The 14,613-nt window shown below is 42.5% G+C and overlaps 1 protein-coding gene across 17 annotated transcripts in view; it reads left to right on the top strand.

The window, feature by feature from the left end:
• LOC121858512 (kazrin-like) overlaps positions 1-14,613 on the top strand; it is a 143,770-nt gene that overhangs the window by 78,999 nt on the left and 50,158 nt on the right. For 16 of the 17 annotated variants that reach the window (XM_042354971.1, XM_042354970.1, XM_042354969.1 and 13 more), the window contains 2 exons: positions 8,303-8,454; positions 8,975-9,203. In XM_042354971.1, the coding sequence (XP_042210905.1) occupies positions 8,303-8,454; positions 8,975-9,203 (381 nt within the window). Of the gene's footprint in view, positions 1-1,079; positions 1,426-8,302; positions 8,455-8,974; positions 9,204-14,613 lie in introns of those variants that run through there. The other variant, XM_042354977.1, reaches the window with a different exon arrangement.

Genomic DNA, 14,613 nt, shown 5'->3' with positions numbered 1-14,613 from the left:
ATTCCCTCTTTCATGTCTTCACTAGTTCTATCTCTCACATTTTATCTATTTCCTCACATAGTTCGTTTATATAGTCGGGTGAACATTCCATCAAGTAATTATTAAGAGGAGGGAGATGAGAGTTCGTTCAAGCGTTCACTTTCTTTGACAGATATGTGAGTCACGTTGCCAATTCTTTTGTGTCGTGTTGCCAAATCCCTGACTGGGGTGACATTTGCCATATCTGTGAGTCATATCGCCAGGTTCGGGAATCACTCTGGCGACCTTCAGATGTTTGTATCTACCACCCCTCTGTGTTGAGATAATATTGATGATGGTCTTAGGTGTTGGGGCGAAACCTAACCTAACCAAACCCACTCCTAATTTCTGGCAACAATTCTCTCTCTCTCTCTCTCTCTCTCTCTCTCTCTCTCTCTCTCTCTCTTTGTGGGTAAGCATTCACTGAAGGTTTACGCCAGCTCTGGAATTTAGGAGCGCCAGAGTCGAGCACAAACACACACATACTCTTTTGTTACGGCTGGTAATAAAGTCTGATTTTATGGCGATGAAACATTTAGCGCCAAGAGGACCCCTGAGAGTTCTCCTGGCGAGGCTGTTAAAAGATTTAGTCTCGGTCTATGAGCCTTAGTAGTACCTGGTGGGGAGGTAGGCAGGTGATGGGGGCTGTGTGTGTGTGTGTGTGTGTGTGAAAAGTAAGGCTGTGTGTCTTTTAGTCTTGTGGAAAACATGTATTAAGTCATGGTAAGTCTGTTGGTTGGTCTATTGAACGGAAAAACATGTAGTTACCGGGTCTGTGAACCTGGTGTAGTAGGGGGCGTGTTGTTTACCTGTGGGATGGATAGACTCAGAGCAACAAGTGGGTGTTGTGGCGGTAGGGTTGGCTGAGGAACTTCTTCGTCAGCAGCGTGTAGTAGGGGGAGGAAGGGGTTGTTATGTTGGGTCATTCTGGTTAACTATACGTCTATGTCTATTTTTATGTTGTTTATAGATTGAAAAAAAAAACATTATCTTACAGGATCTTTAATAAAACAATTGCAATAGACTTCTTCAACAATAACAAGTAACCACGTTGAATTACCAAAGTTGTTGTGTAATTCATAAGTGACAGAAACTCGAAACAAAATACCATCTGAAAACATAACCCTGAACCCCTTGAGGCTACTACCAGTGACTTCTGCAGCGTGTTATAATGGCAGTGGATTGTCTTGTGGTCCCAGCCAGAAGACGCTTCAAGAATAAGATTTAAAACACAATAATACAGAAAACCGTAACCAAATATAAAAGACAAAATAGTGGGTGTTGATAACCGCTCGTGTTGGTGGCGGGTCAGACAATCTCTCTGGAAGTGGACTTAAACTGTAAACTGTATCAAAATGCCGGGACAGAATTCCTCGCTGCTGCTTATGGAGCAATACATTACTAAGTGTGAGTATGTCTCCTAGTCTTTATAAATAGTGACCTTACCTAACCAATCTAACTTCATATAACCTAACCTAACCAAGAGTAAATAAATGATGGTAAGACTAATTTTCCTTTTCTCCTCGACTGTACAAAATGACGTAACATATTGTACACTGATCTGCGGTAATGTTGGTGTTCTGTTCTGTTCTGTTCTCGTTTTGTGAGATAACTGTACCTGTATCTGTATTCTAAACTTCATGTGTACATTTGTATGAATAAAATGAAATAAAGCTGGCAGTCACGAATTTAGAAAGAGTCACAGTGAATCATAACATCGTGTGTGTGTGTGTGTGGCAAGTCCTCGCAGACACATGCTGTTACGCATTTTTATCCCTGGCGTCAAGATTGCAGATGAGCAGTGCGCAGGTCCAACAAGTGACGACACACCCTCCCCCCACCCCCCCCCCTCTCTCTCCATGTACTGAGTCACAGAGATGGTAAAATATCCCTTCCTTCCCGCCCCGCCCCATCGTCATCAGGAATGTAGGTCAAGGTTCCCCCCTACGCTGACGTATGTGTGTGTGTGTGTGTGTGTGTGTGTGTGTAAAGAAGAAGAAGAATTAGCGTTATATTGATGTTATTAGGTGTTATATTTATATAGATAATACAAAAAAGGCAAAAGAAATAACAGAATAAGATAAAAGTTGTTATCTATTGTTTTGCTTTTATTTATTTCCATTTTTGTTGCTTGTGTTTATATGTTAAAAAGTTATTGGTCTGAAAAGATGAAAAAATGGTTTAGGTAGATGCTGCTTTTACGTTGGCCATTGACGCCCGTTTTCTATGTCGCGGCTGAAACGGGGACATGAGAAAATGGGACAGGGACTATAAGCTTAGACAGGATACTAATGTGTGTGGACGGCTGACCCATATACTGTAGGGCCGCTGAAAATATTAGAGAGAGAGAGAGAGAGAGAGAGAGAGAGAGAGAGACGGATAACTGTAAGAGAGACAGAAAGAGAGCGAATACACAAGCAAGAGTAAAGAAAGAGAGCAAGGAATTATATACATCACAAAAAATATAATTGCTTAATTATAGATCACTATATAACCTAATCTAACCACACGAAACATCAACAGACGTACGTGTGTGTGTACTGTACAAGGTCGACGCCACGCCCTCCTGTTGCTGGGTGGGGCGCAGTATATATTTTCAGTCAACAAGGAACCTAATGTAATCAATTTAATTAAGTAATAACCTGGAAATTTTATTTCTATTATATACACATTCAACTAAAGACTTATAAAATGACCAATTATCCATATCTGAATAAATTTAACTTATATATGGCGTTACGCAAGGGTAGAGTGCGTATGGGATGGGTGCTAGTGAGGAATATAGCGTAAGGTATTCTAGGTTAGGTTATGATTAGCAAGATTTTTATTTTTATTTTTCATCACTATATTTTAATTTTTTTGGTACAGTATGGTTAGGTCAGGTTAGGTCAAGTCAGGTTAGGTCAGGTCAGGTTAGATTAGGTTAGGTAGAGTTAGTGGAAGGAGTGTGTAGGGTGGGTTGGGGGGTAGCAACGGTGCCACTAGTACTCCCCCTCCAGCTAGTCGTATTGGGTGCGGGGGTCACTGAGTACAGGGTGGGCGGAAATATATAGAGTACACATTTTCCCTTCAGTTGTTGTCATTCGGTCATTCTTTCTCGTTTTAAAGTATATTTTCCTTTGCGGTTTCTCGCCATTATTAATTAACGAGGATTCAAACACAAAGCAGGTTCCCCCATCAACAACACGACCTTCCTCCTAAAAGTCAGTCAGTGTCGTGATGCTCTCCTCCCATTCACGACAAAAATGTGACAAAGAACAGGAAAGGAAAAGTAAAAATAGCAGAAGCCGGTAGTAGTTGTAGTAATGGTGGTAGTAATAGTAGTAGTTGTTGTTGTAGTAGTAATCGTAGTGGTAGTAGTAGAAGAAGAATAGTGTTTATTTTAGTAGTTGTGTCAGTGATTAAAGTTGTATTAGCAGTAACGAAACAGAGAGAGAGAGAGAGAGAGAGGTACGCTTATACACCACTGTTGATTTGCTCCCCATCTGACATCTCGGTGCACGGAGAGGAAGCAGCCCGCCACGCACACACGCCCGCACCGGAACGACAATAGCACACCATTTGTGAATTCCACCCCGTGCTAACCATGACTTCCTCGCTGGTTCCTCTGTAAGGCGAGAGCTGTCCACGTGCAGGTGACCCTTAGTGACCCCTTTGACCTCGTGTATTCTATATTAGGAATCACACTAGTCATCATGCATTAGAAATTATGAAAGATAAATTACTTTTAGTGGTGGAAGACGAGAATATTATTACGTATGATGGTAAAATGTCGTATCAAGATCTGCATTTGTTGAGGGAATCTTCCTTGGACATGATTTGTTTTTGAAGGTGATTTTAAAATATACAGCGTTTTTGTACCGATAGTAAGTAGATTTCAGTGGATTTGTGTTACAGCGTTCTTGTATCTAGTATGTGGATTTTAGTGGATTCAGTATTATTGTGGTTCAGAAACGGTAGTCAAGATTTTTCTATTTTTGTATGAGTTTAGTTTAATATTTTTGATCAGTGATATGTAAGGGCTATGTGTAAGGCCTATATGTCAAGGCTATAGGTGAGGGCTATATGCAATTTGTGCCATGGGATTTGGTATGTGTTTGGAGTTACAGACTGTGTTCAAGTATTGCCGCTTTGAAGTCGTTTGAAGTTGGAGAGTGTGGCTTTGGGAGGGAACGTCGGGAGTATTTAGCTAATAGTCAACAAGGTGAAGACGGGGGGGAAGAGGTGCCGTACATTCTATGTCGCATCACTGCCTCCACACCACATTCCTTGAGTCCCCCCTCCTCTCCATCCCTACCTTCACCCCCTCCCTCTACCCCTCCAACCCTAAGCTTAACCTCTTCTCCATCCCCCTTCGTCCCCTCCACCACCTACCTTCACCCTCTATCCTCCTTCCACCACTACCCCCTACCCTCTTCCCTTCCAACCCTAAGCTTTACCCCTTTCTCCCCTCTCCCCCTTGCCATTTACTCCCCAAAAAACTGTGGGGGGGATTAGGTTAGGTTAGGGTCGTGTGAAATAAGCAGTGAGGGAGTGAGAGGGATGTAATGAAGTGTTGCAATGGGTAATATTTGAGCAAGGTCGAGGGTGTTGTGTTGTGGTGATGGACTTGGCCAGGGAGAGACCCTTACGTCCATTATGGCTTTTCTTCATAATTTATGGGGTAATTTATTTAGCCCTCTTTTTTATATATCTTGGCTACTGCCAGACATACTGCCTCACACGCCTGTACTCACGCATTTGTGAATAAGTTACCCTTTATGTATAGCACTAAACAAATAATGTAATTGAAATACTGTGTAACATTCAGTGCCATAATATCCTGACAACGGGGGTTAATTATTATGATCCGTTGTAAACTCTACTCTGTAATCCTTTTGCGCTACCGCTCACAGGGTGAGTGTGGGGGTGCACAATCAAGCAGCCGCTGTAAGCGGCAAAATCAATATCAATGGTCGATACATAATGTTATACAGGTGTGTGTGTGTGTGTGTGTATACGAACGTCTGTGTTACATAATACAAAACTTAACATAATTCCATTCTGAAAACCACACTCCATTATAATACTGTAATGTACTGTAGTTGCCCTTAGTAACAGAGCCGAGAATGGTAGTACAAATTGAGTTAAAATCCCAGAAGCGTAATGATGCGTATGGGAGTAACTTGTAGGTGATCAAAGGTAACTAATTAATGAGGGACCAGGTGGGTAAGAGGAGGAGGGGGGGATGAGGGTGGGAGGAGAGCAGGTGAGGGAAGGGGGGTGGGGATGAGGGTGGGAGGGACAGGCAGGTGTGGACAGATAGGGTTGAGGGTGGGAGGAGAGCATTCAGGTGAGAGAGGGAAGGAGGTGAGTGGAACTTCTTGTGGCTCGGTATAGCTAAACGTCGGCCACCTGTCCACCTTTACGAGAGTGAGGTCAAGGTTTGTGACGCTTGACCCGTGTCTGGTACTGTTTTATGGGGACGAGTTTGAGCGCTTATTGATGTACCGATTCACAATATTTGTAAATTATTGTTATTGTGTGATTTTTTTTACTTTGAAAAGTAATCCAAATTATAGATATTATTAAGTAAGACACACATTAAAAGTTGTCTAGGTATAGTTCGTTTTAAAAGTTAATATATTAATTAAGGTAATTTATGCTAATTAGTATTAACAATTATACAATTAAAGACACATAAATAAACAGGCGGGACTTAGGTCAAATTAGTTCCCCAGGGTTAGGAATGTGATCCCAACTGACCTGATGTGAGGGAGGTGAGTGGTAGGCAGCCAACAGGAGAGGTCACGGTGGTCAAGTTTAGTCAGTTATCTGCCACAGTTGCTAATGGTGGGGTCAAGACGAGCCAATCTCCTCTCGTGAGTAGTGAGCAGAATTGACCCGTGATATTCGTCCTCGCGGTATGAGAATCAAGCGTGGAATGTGTGTATGTGTGTGTAGTGCAGTGTAGTGAAGTATGTGTATAATGTTCTCTGTATAAGATATATTAACATACTTTGATCTTTCTTAGTGTTTATGTACCGTAATAATAATAAAGTTCGTATCTGTTGTTGTAGCGAAACTGATATGATTATGATACTTTACACAGAGAATATACTAACAGAAAATGTACAGTAACATATAAACAAACGTGGTTAAGCTCTGCGAAAGATATATGTGTAAATTCAGTGATAGTTTGAGCCGTAGGTGGTTCATATCGTCGTCTGGGGAGCGTGTGTGTGTGTGCGCGGTGATGATATTTTGTTGTGTATACTACCAGTGTTGGGACCTGAGGGGATTTCGAGAGGTGTGTGTTTTTTGTAGGACCGTCCACTGTTAGACACACGACGGGACTTGTTAATCGCGAGTTCTGTTAACCGTCATGTGTCTGGTAGATACAGGTTACAATATGTCACCAACCAGGAAGATACAGTAGAGAATAACAACAGAATCTTGAGACCAAAATACCTTTCAAGTGGACAGCGTCGCACAATTCGTTCCTACATTCCTGGCGTGACTTCCGCTAGTGACACTGCCCTCGTTAGTTAGTGATTGTTCGCCTTAACGATGTTGTTGGAGGGAGGGGAGAGTGTGTGACCGACCCTTCGCTACCTCCCTCACCACTGGGCGTGACACAAGAGGGTGGGATGCGGTTTCACTGTGTCAGACGCAACAGAGTGTACGGGGGTTTGAAGTATAAAAACAATGGTTATTATATTCAATCAATTTGTGTATGTCAATGTGTTTTGTCTCGAAAATACAGACTTATGTATGTACTCAAGTCACTTCTACCCATAATACAAACTGTAAATACCTGTCATCAATACAGTTCTATCCTAACCTAACCATTCAGCGTAGTTTGGTAATGTTATAATGAATTACTTCTACTTAAAGGAATCTAACATTTTATCATATCTGAACTAATCTCTATGCTTTACAGACTTTATCTCTTGTATGCACTTTATAGCGCTGCCTCTATTGTATATCTGTTTTATTAATATTGTTTGTCTTTTAAATTTCCTGTCATTATCACACCTTCACCTGTCTCACACCTTCACCTGTCTCACACCTTCACCTGTCTCACACCATCACCTGTCTCACACCTTCACCTGTCTCACACCTTCACCTGTCTTCATTGTTACTGAAGGAGAAACATAATTAATTCTACTAAAAACAGAAAACGGAAGTTAATAATTATGTTTTAATTGTGGTCGTGATGAGAAGAGTTTGTGGCTGTACCAACTAGTGCTTATGGTTCTCTTACACGAAGCTATAGGTTTACTTTTTTATTTTGTTTTTAATTGGTATTAGTAAATCACTCTTGTAGTATTTCATTTTATTCTATAACTTATGGGTATTAGTAAATCACTCTTGTAGTATTTCATTTTATTCTATAACTTATGGTAAAAAGTTTATAATTATGATAAGACTCGCTTGTGCAAGACAGATGCCATATTGTCTGTTATATGCCATTAGTTCTTTAAAGACTTGTTAGGGCACTGTAAAGTCTCATATGAAACACTCGTCCACGTATCTTCCTTCACGTTTATTGTCAACTTGTAATACCTGCCTCGTTATAACTTGGATTTGATCAAGAACTTTTCCTCTGTAATAATGAACCTTAAGAACACAAGATATAATGATGGTGTTCCTGCCCAAACTATTATCTAAGTTAGCCTTAAATAATTCACCAAGTTATTTCGTTTTCTTTGATTGTAAATTTTATCTTAATTTATGGGGTAACTATACTGTAATAATATTTTACCTTCACCTCACGATACACCCCTTAGCAATCTGTGTATTATGAAGACAATATAAACTTGCTATATAGTTCATGTTATCGGGAGTCTAACCGGTTGATTTCTGGGTCGTATAGTCGGATAACACATCATAGGACTGTTCAACCGAATTTATATGGTCGTCTGTTAATTTGGCTACACAGTTGGTTACCATCCATTCACGTTAAGGATACACCTGCTACCTTGCCCCCTCACCCCCAGATACAAGGGTTAAAGACTGCTTCATTTAGGATTATATTTCATTAATGTTTTCTGAGCATAACGAGTGCTTGTCCAGTTACCTCCTTCATGAAGTACTGGTGGCAGCTGTGCACGGCCGAGAACGGTGTCCATTCCACGTTTTAGAGAAGATTAAGGAAACGAACTGAAACAAACTGTGGAAAACAAGTCTAATTTTCTCAGTGTGTGTGTGTGAGGGGGGGGGGTGTTATTTGGCGTTTATTTTTAGTATTAATCGTAATATTTCATCCCAGTTTCATCACCATCTTTCCTCTCCCCGACAGCCATCCAGTCGTTGGATTCTCTCAACGACCAGATTGTGGAGTTTATCTTCAGCGGCACAGACTTCGACGACGAGAATGGCAGCTCTCCCAAACAGCGCGAGGCCCTCAAGTCCTCCATGGCGCTTATGAGGAGGCTGCTTGTTGACGCCCAGGTGAGTGAGTCTTGGCGCCCAGGTGTACTATGATTAACAGGTGAATTATGTTGCTTAGGTGAGTCTTATTAACTTTAGGTGTAGGCTACTATGATGCTCAGGTGAACCATTATGCTTAGGTGAGTCTTATTGAGTTTCAGGTGTAAGCTACCATAATGCTCAGGTGAACCATAAAGATTAGGTGAGTGTTGAGGATCAGGTGACCACTTAATGATGCCCATAATATCCTGTGTAATAGGACTAATGGAATCACCTGGGGATTAACCACCCTTAACCTAACCTAACACATCCAGGTAAGGTTAAGGTGTTTAGTCATCAGCTGAAATAAACTGGGGTGTCTAATCTTTATTGTAATCCGGAGTTATATAAGTGTGGTAAGAAATATAGCTGAAGATATACGTAGTAATAGTTCATGTAAGGCTCTCTCTCTCTCTCTCTCTCTCTCTCTCTCTCTCTCTCTCTCTCTCTCTCTCTCTCCACCTATATAATGTCTCTCTCTTTATCCATCTCTCCACGACAGACAAAGTTTCGCAAGATGGTGGAGGATAACAAGCAGCTGGCCTCACGGATTGACGGTGACCTCCAAACTGCCCACCAGGAGGTCAATCTGCTGCGTCTGGAGTTAGCCGACACCAACCGCCGCATCACACAGCTCCACCAGGCTCACAACCACGATCACAACCATCAGGAGGCACACACACCACCAGACTCCACCACCACTACTACCACCATCAATGGCTCCAATAAATGTGAGTGTTGAATTGTTGGTGTTGTTGTAGTTGTGGTTGTTGTTGTTATTATTGTTGCTGTTGTTATTGTTGTTGTTATTGTTGTTGCTGTGGAATAGATAATTGAATCTAAACTTCGTCTTTGTTTAAAATCGGTTTATTTGTTTTGGTATTAATTTACATTACAGAGGCAGATACTAGCATAGATAGATAGATAGATAGATAGATAGATAGATAGATAGATTCCAACATTTACTGTGACCATTTCCAGTATTCTGTAGATATAAAAAGATATATAACAATGTAGATATAACAAGGAACACCTATATATTAATTACTACAGGTGTACAGAGACTATTATAACACCTGTAGTATAAAATGAATACAGGTGAAGTGAGGTTAGGTGCAGGTGAGGTTAGGTTAGGCCTGGGCTTGGCTTGGCTGGCCGTGACGGGTGTAAGGTGTCAACTGGTTTGTGAGGCGCAGGAGTGGACCAACCTGTGCCGGGGGCTGGTGGCGTCTCCTCCTGCTGCGCCTGCTTCTGTACCTACACCTGGTGGTTATGAAGTATAATAAAGGTGACTAATTAGCGAGCGTGGCGGCCATGTTTTTGTACCTGTAATTAGATAAAGATAGTTGTTATCTTTAGGCTGACTTAATATATTACTGGGGCGTCTCTTGTGAAGTATAAACACATTCAAATGACTAAATATAGTATAATTAAGCTACATAGCCTAGTCTCCCCTGAAGCTTACTTTCGTCAGAAATATTTTTTATCAATGAAGATATATTCCCCTAATGTTATCCATCGTTGGGTATTACACTTAACGTCGCAATTACGTTATTCATTACACCAATCATGTATGTGTCACTACAAGAACCATTAAAATGGGTAGTTAAGGAAGATATATCAAGGAATTGGCAGCGTTGTTGACGTGTTTTGTTGATGACGAATTTCAAGTTGCAGAAAACAAGAATCTGAAATTACTGTTACAGGGTGTGGGTGTGGTGAGGGGGGGGTAGTGAGTGGGTGGGGTGAGGGGGGGGTGGGGGTGGGGGGGGGTGGAGGGTGGGGTGTGAGGGTGGTGAGAGGGTGGTGAGGGTGAGGGGGGAGACTGGGTGTGGTGAGTGGGTGGGTGGTGTGAGGGGGCGTAGTAGTGGTGAGGTGTGGGTGGTGGACTTGAAACCCGCATGACGTCATATATGAGCTGGAAGTCTCCCCCTCTTACTCCATCCTCCCTCCCCTCCTTCCCTATCCTTGTCAGTTATCCGTTTATTCCTCTTCCCAATTATCTGTCTTCTCTCCGTCAAATAATTACCTTTCCCTTCCATGTATCTTGTTATTCTTTCACGTTGCTACAGCCCTCCCTCACCCCCCCCACCCTCCTTCACCCTCCTTCACCCCTCCTCACCCTCCGTTACATTTCCTTTAATTTTTCACTTCTTCTCCTCTCCCCTCATTCATCCCTCACTCTCTCCTCCCCTCATCCAACTCACACTCTGTATTTTTCTCTTTTATCTTTTTCTTCGCAGTGTATTGATGAGAGAGAGAGAGAGAGAGAGAGAGAGAGAGAGAGAGAGAGAGAGATATGATTGTTTTTGTCATTACATTTCATAATTTCATTCGAGTTACCCAAATTCTTCCCCATCTAATTATATATTCCTTTCTAATCCATATCACTGCTTATTCCTTCTTTCTTCTGTTATTATCTAGACCCTTATTTATCTAGTTGCTGTTATGTACACTCATTCTTCTTCTTCTTCTTGACCTCATGTCCTCGTGGCCTCTTAAACCCTCATTCCCTCACCCTCATACCTCAAGTGACCTCCGACACGAGAGCACAACACCTATCACCTCATCTCCCCCTCACACTCACCTTTCTCTCACTCTCTCTCTCTTTCATTTCCTCTTATTCTTCTGTGGCCCTTCTCTCTCCCCTTCCCTCTTGGCTCTCATCGTATCTCTCCGTCTCCTACCTGTTTTTTTCTTCTTGTTTCGTACATGTTTCCATTCAAGGGCTCTCCTCTGGTGCTTTCCTCTCAACAGTCTCACTATATACTTTCACTCTCACTCTTCTACCTCTAGCTACTCTCAAACTCATTGCACTACTTTCCCATCATGACCTACAGCATTACTACTACTACTACTACTACTACTACTACTACTATTACTACTACTAATACTACTACTACTACTAATATTACTACTATTAACTCTTTCTTTCATCATCACTCCCTACCTCTTCTCTCACCTTAACTTCACTGGCTTACTCTCACCCTCTATAACACCCCTCACACCCCCTCCCCATCCCTCTCCATTTCTGTCCCTACACCCCTTTTACCCCCTCTCTCCTTCCCTCTCTCTTACACACACACACACACACACACACACTTAACAGGAACAACAACACAGCCCCTGTACTCTGGCCGCACCACTACAACACCCACACCCTTCCTCCCTTCGTCAGTGTCTCCGTCATTGTGTATTCCGTCCTAGAAGATAACCAGGCGAGGGTTCGACCTGATCCAGAGACCCCCCCAGAGAAATGCCCTGAGTTCCCCTTATAGTTCTAACCCCCAGAGAGAAGTATTAGACTGATTTTAAAGACCCACAGTGTACCCTACCCCCAGAGAACTGCCACATTGGTCTCAAAACCCTCGGCTAAGACCTCCTGAGAAAGACTGTGTGAGAGTGATTCAAAGACCCAATTAGACCAAGAGATCAGATAAAATACGAACAGAAAATACCATGAAGAAAATTGTCGAACAGCTTCCATGGACACAAGACAAAGGAGAAACAGTATAAGAAAACAAAACCTTTTTCTCCTCACACAAAAAGCGCCACAAGTCCCTCAAAACCCCATAAAAGTGCCCAAACCCTTTCATATAACAGACCAAAACATTCCACAGTGTGTCTCAATTCACTTAACCCGCGGACACAAGAGTATGTAAAGCCTAGTCGACCATAGCGGCAAAGAGTGTAGGAACCAACAGATGGTCCTGCGGTCACCCTTGTCGGCGGCGTCGTCAGTATTGTGCGAGGATGAAGCTGTGATGGGGGAGACTATTGTACTCCGTCATGTGGCTTATTTGTCAAGACGCTTTAGTGAAGGTAGGGAGCTGGTTATTGTTGTTGTTGTGCTTAAAGTGTTGTGATGTTAGGTAAGGTTAAGTTGTTGTGGTGTAGCTAAGTTAAGTAGGGTTGTTGTGGTGTAGCTAGGTTAAGTAGGGTTGTTGCGATGCTTAGTGTTGTGGTGTGTGATTAGGTTAGGTTGGGTGGTTGTTGTTATTGTTACGCTTTAAGTGTTGTGATGTTAGGTTAAGTTATTACGGCTTAGCATGGAAGGAAATGAACAGTTATCAAATTTCTCCGACTTGTCAGAATTTCTTGATTTCTAGTTTTTGTTTTTCTCGAGGTCAAGTGTTGCTTCACTGGATGTGTTGATCAACCTTTTACCTTTTATGTTGTCCAGGTAAGTTTTGTGTTTCCTGCAACTGGTGAGATAAACATATGTTCCATGGGTGATCTTACTTGCAAATGATTAGTATAGGTAATGTTACTTGGTGTGAATATTGTGTTACTTGACATATATTGTGTTCCTTACTGTAGATATAATTATTATATAATACAGTGTTGCTGTTACTTAATAGTGTCATTATTTTATTATGTTGCGGTTGTAATTTGAGTTGTTTAGGAGTTAATGATGGTACTTTATAATGGGTAAACAGTTATCGTTCAGGTCTAAGGGTTGTGATGGCGACTAAACTTAGCCTTATCGTTCACCTGGCACTCGTCAACAGGTGGGATTTTTTAGTTATCGAATGTTGAGCTTTTAGAAAGACTATGTTATTATTGTTATTATTATTATTATTATTGTTATTATTATTATTATTATTATTATTATTATTTTTTTATTATTATTTGAAGCCTTGTGTTAATGTGTGACGCTGCTTTGTGTGTGTGTGTGTATTGAAGGGGGGGGGGGGAGTAAACTGTAGAGGATATCCCACCCAACAAGGTATAGATCCCCGTGTATGTATGTATATGTGTGTTAGTGTGTGTGTGGTTGTGGGCGTGTGGGTGTGGTGTTAGCGGTGTGGCGTCAACCCGTCTCAAGTATAGCAGGTTGTTTCACGCCCCGCTGCCACCCTCTTGTGCACTACCGCCAGCCCGAGACGCTCTTTGTCTTCATATAAACACGACACCAAAATTACGTAGGAGGCGACCCCTCAGTGACACACCCCCCCTAGTTGTTCAGTTGCTCATTTGACTACGCCATGAAGACAGTGGCAGCGTGAACTAAGATGGTGATATTTTCTCCATCCACGTGAAGCAGTGTTGTGATCGATTCGAAGCTGGTTTGCTGACGTGATCGATAAGTACACATTTTTTTTTCTTTCGTTCAGGTATTCGACTTTGTGTATATGTTTGGGGGTTAGATACACATGGAAGAGGATGAAATAAGGAGAAAATATGACTTAAAGACAATGTTTCCCCATCGATAATGTTCATTGGACGGCTGATAACATGGAGTGGAAAGGAATCTGGTCTTATGTTGGCAACTTCATCCCGAGGAACAGATCCGGTGAAAACATCGAGGTGGAGGATGAGTTCGTGGACGTCTCCGAGGGTGAGGAAGTACCAGTGGGGAGGAGGTCGAGGAGGAGAATCAGCATCAGGAACTTACTGGGGAATGGGGAAGAACGTAGCACTGCGGGAGGAGACCATAGAGCGACCATCCCTTCTACAGGAGGTGCTGAGGGGTCGTGTCCACTGGCTTCCGTCACCAATACTGAAGGTCAAGGTGAGACTCATCCTGCTGCTGACGATGATGATGATGATGATGATGATGATGATGATGATGATGATGATGATGAAGAAGAGGTAGTTCAGGGAGGAGATGATGATGATAGTTGTGAAGAAGAAGAAGACGATGAGGAAGAAAAGGTAGAAGAAGAAGAGGAGGGGGACGTGGACGGTAATGGCGTCCCTACCTCCTCGAGTTCAAGTGACTACGAGGACTCGGAAGAGGTTGATACCGAGATTGAGAACAATACCGTGAGCGAGACCAGTGACGAGGCCAAGGGAGGAGGGTCGAGGACGGAGGAAGAGGAGGAGGAAGAGGTCTCGGGGAGGGAGGGAACGGGTGATATAAGTAATGATAACGACGCAAATTACTACGCGGTTGAAAGAAAGGTGGTTGAGGAGGTCACAGGTGGTGGTGGGGGGGAAGTGGAGGTCACAGGTGGTGGTGGAGGGGAAGTGGAGGTCACACTTGGTTCAAGGGAAGCTACGGACGTTATGAATGATGAGGCAGAAGGTACGAATAGCACGGACGGCAGTAAAGCCACGGACGATAGCAAAGCCACGGACATTACGGACGATAGCAAAGCAGGGGACGACAGTAAAGCCACAGACATTACGGACGAT

The sequence above is a fragment of the Homarus americanus genome, unplaced genomic scaffold, assembly GCF_018991925.1.
Source record: "Homarus americanus isolate GMGI-L3 unplaced genomic scaffold, GMGI_Hamer_2.0 scaffold47293, whole genome shotgun sequence".
Lineage (NCBI taxonomy): Eukaryota > Metazoa > Arthropoda > Malacostraca > Decapoda > Nephropidae > Homarus > Homarus americanus.
This window is presented reverse-complemented; position numbering and strand designations above follow the sequence as displayed.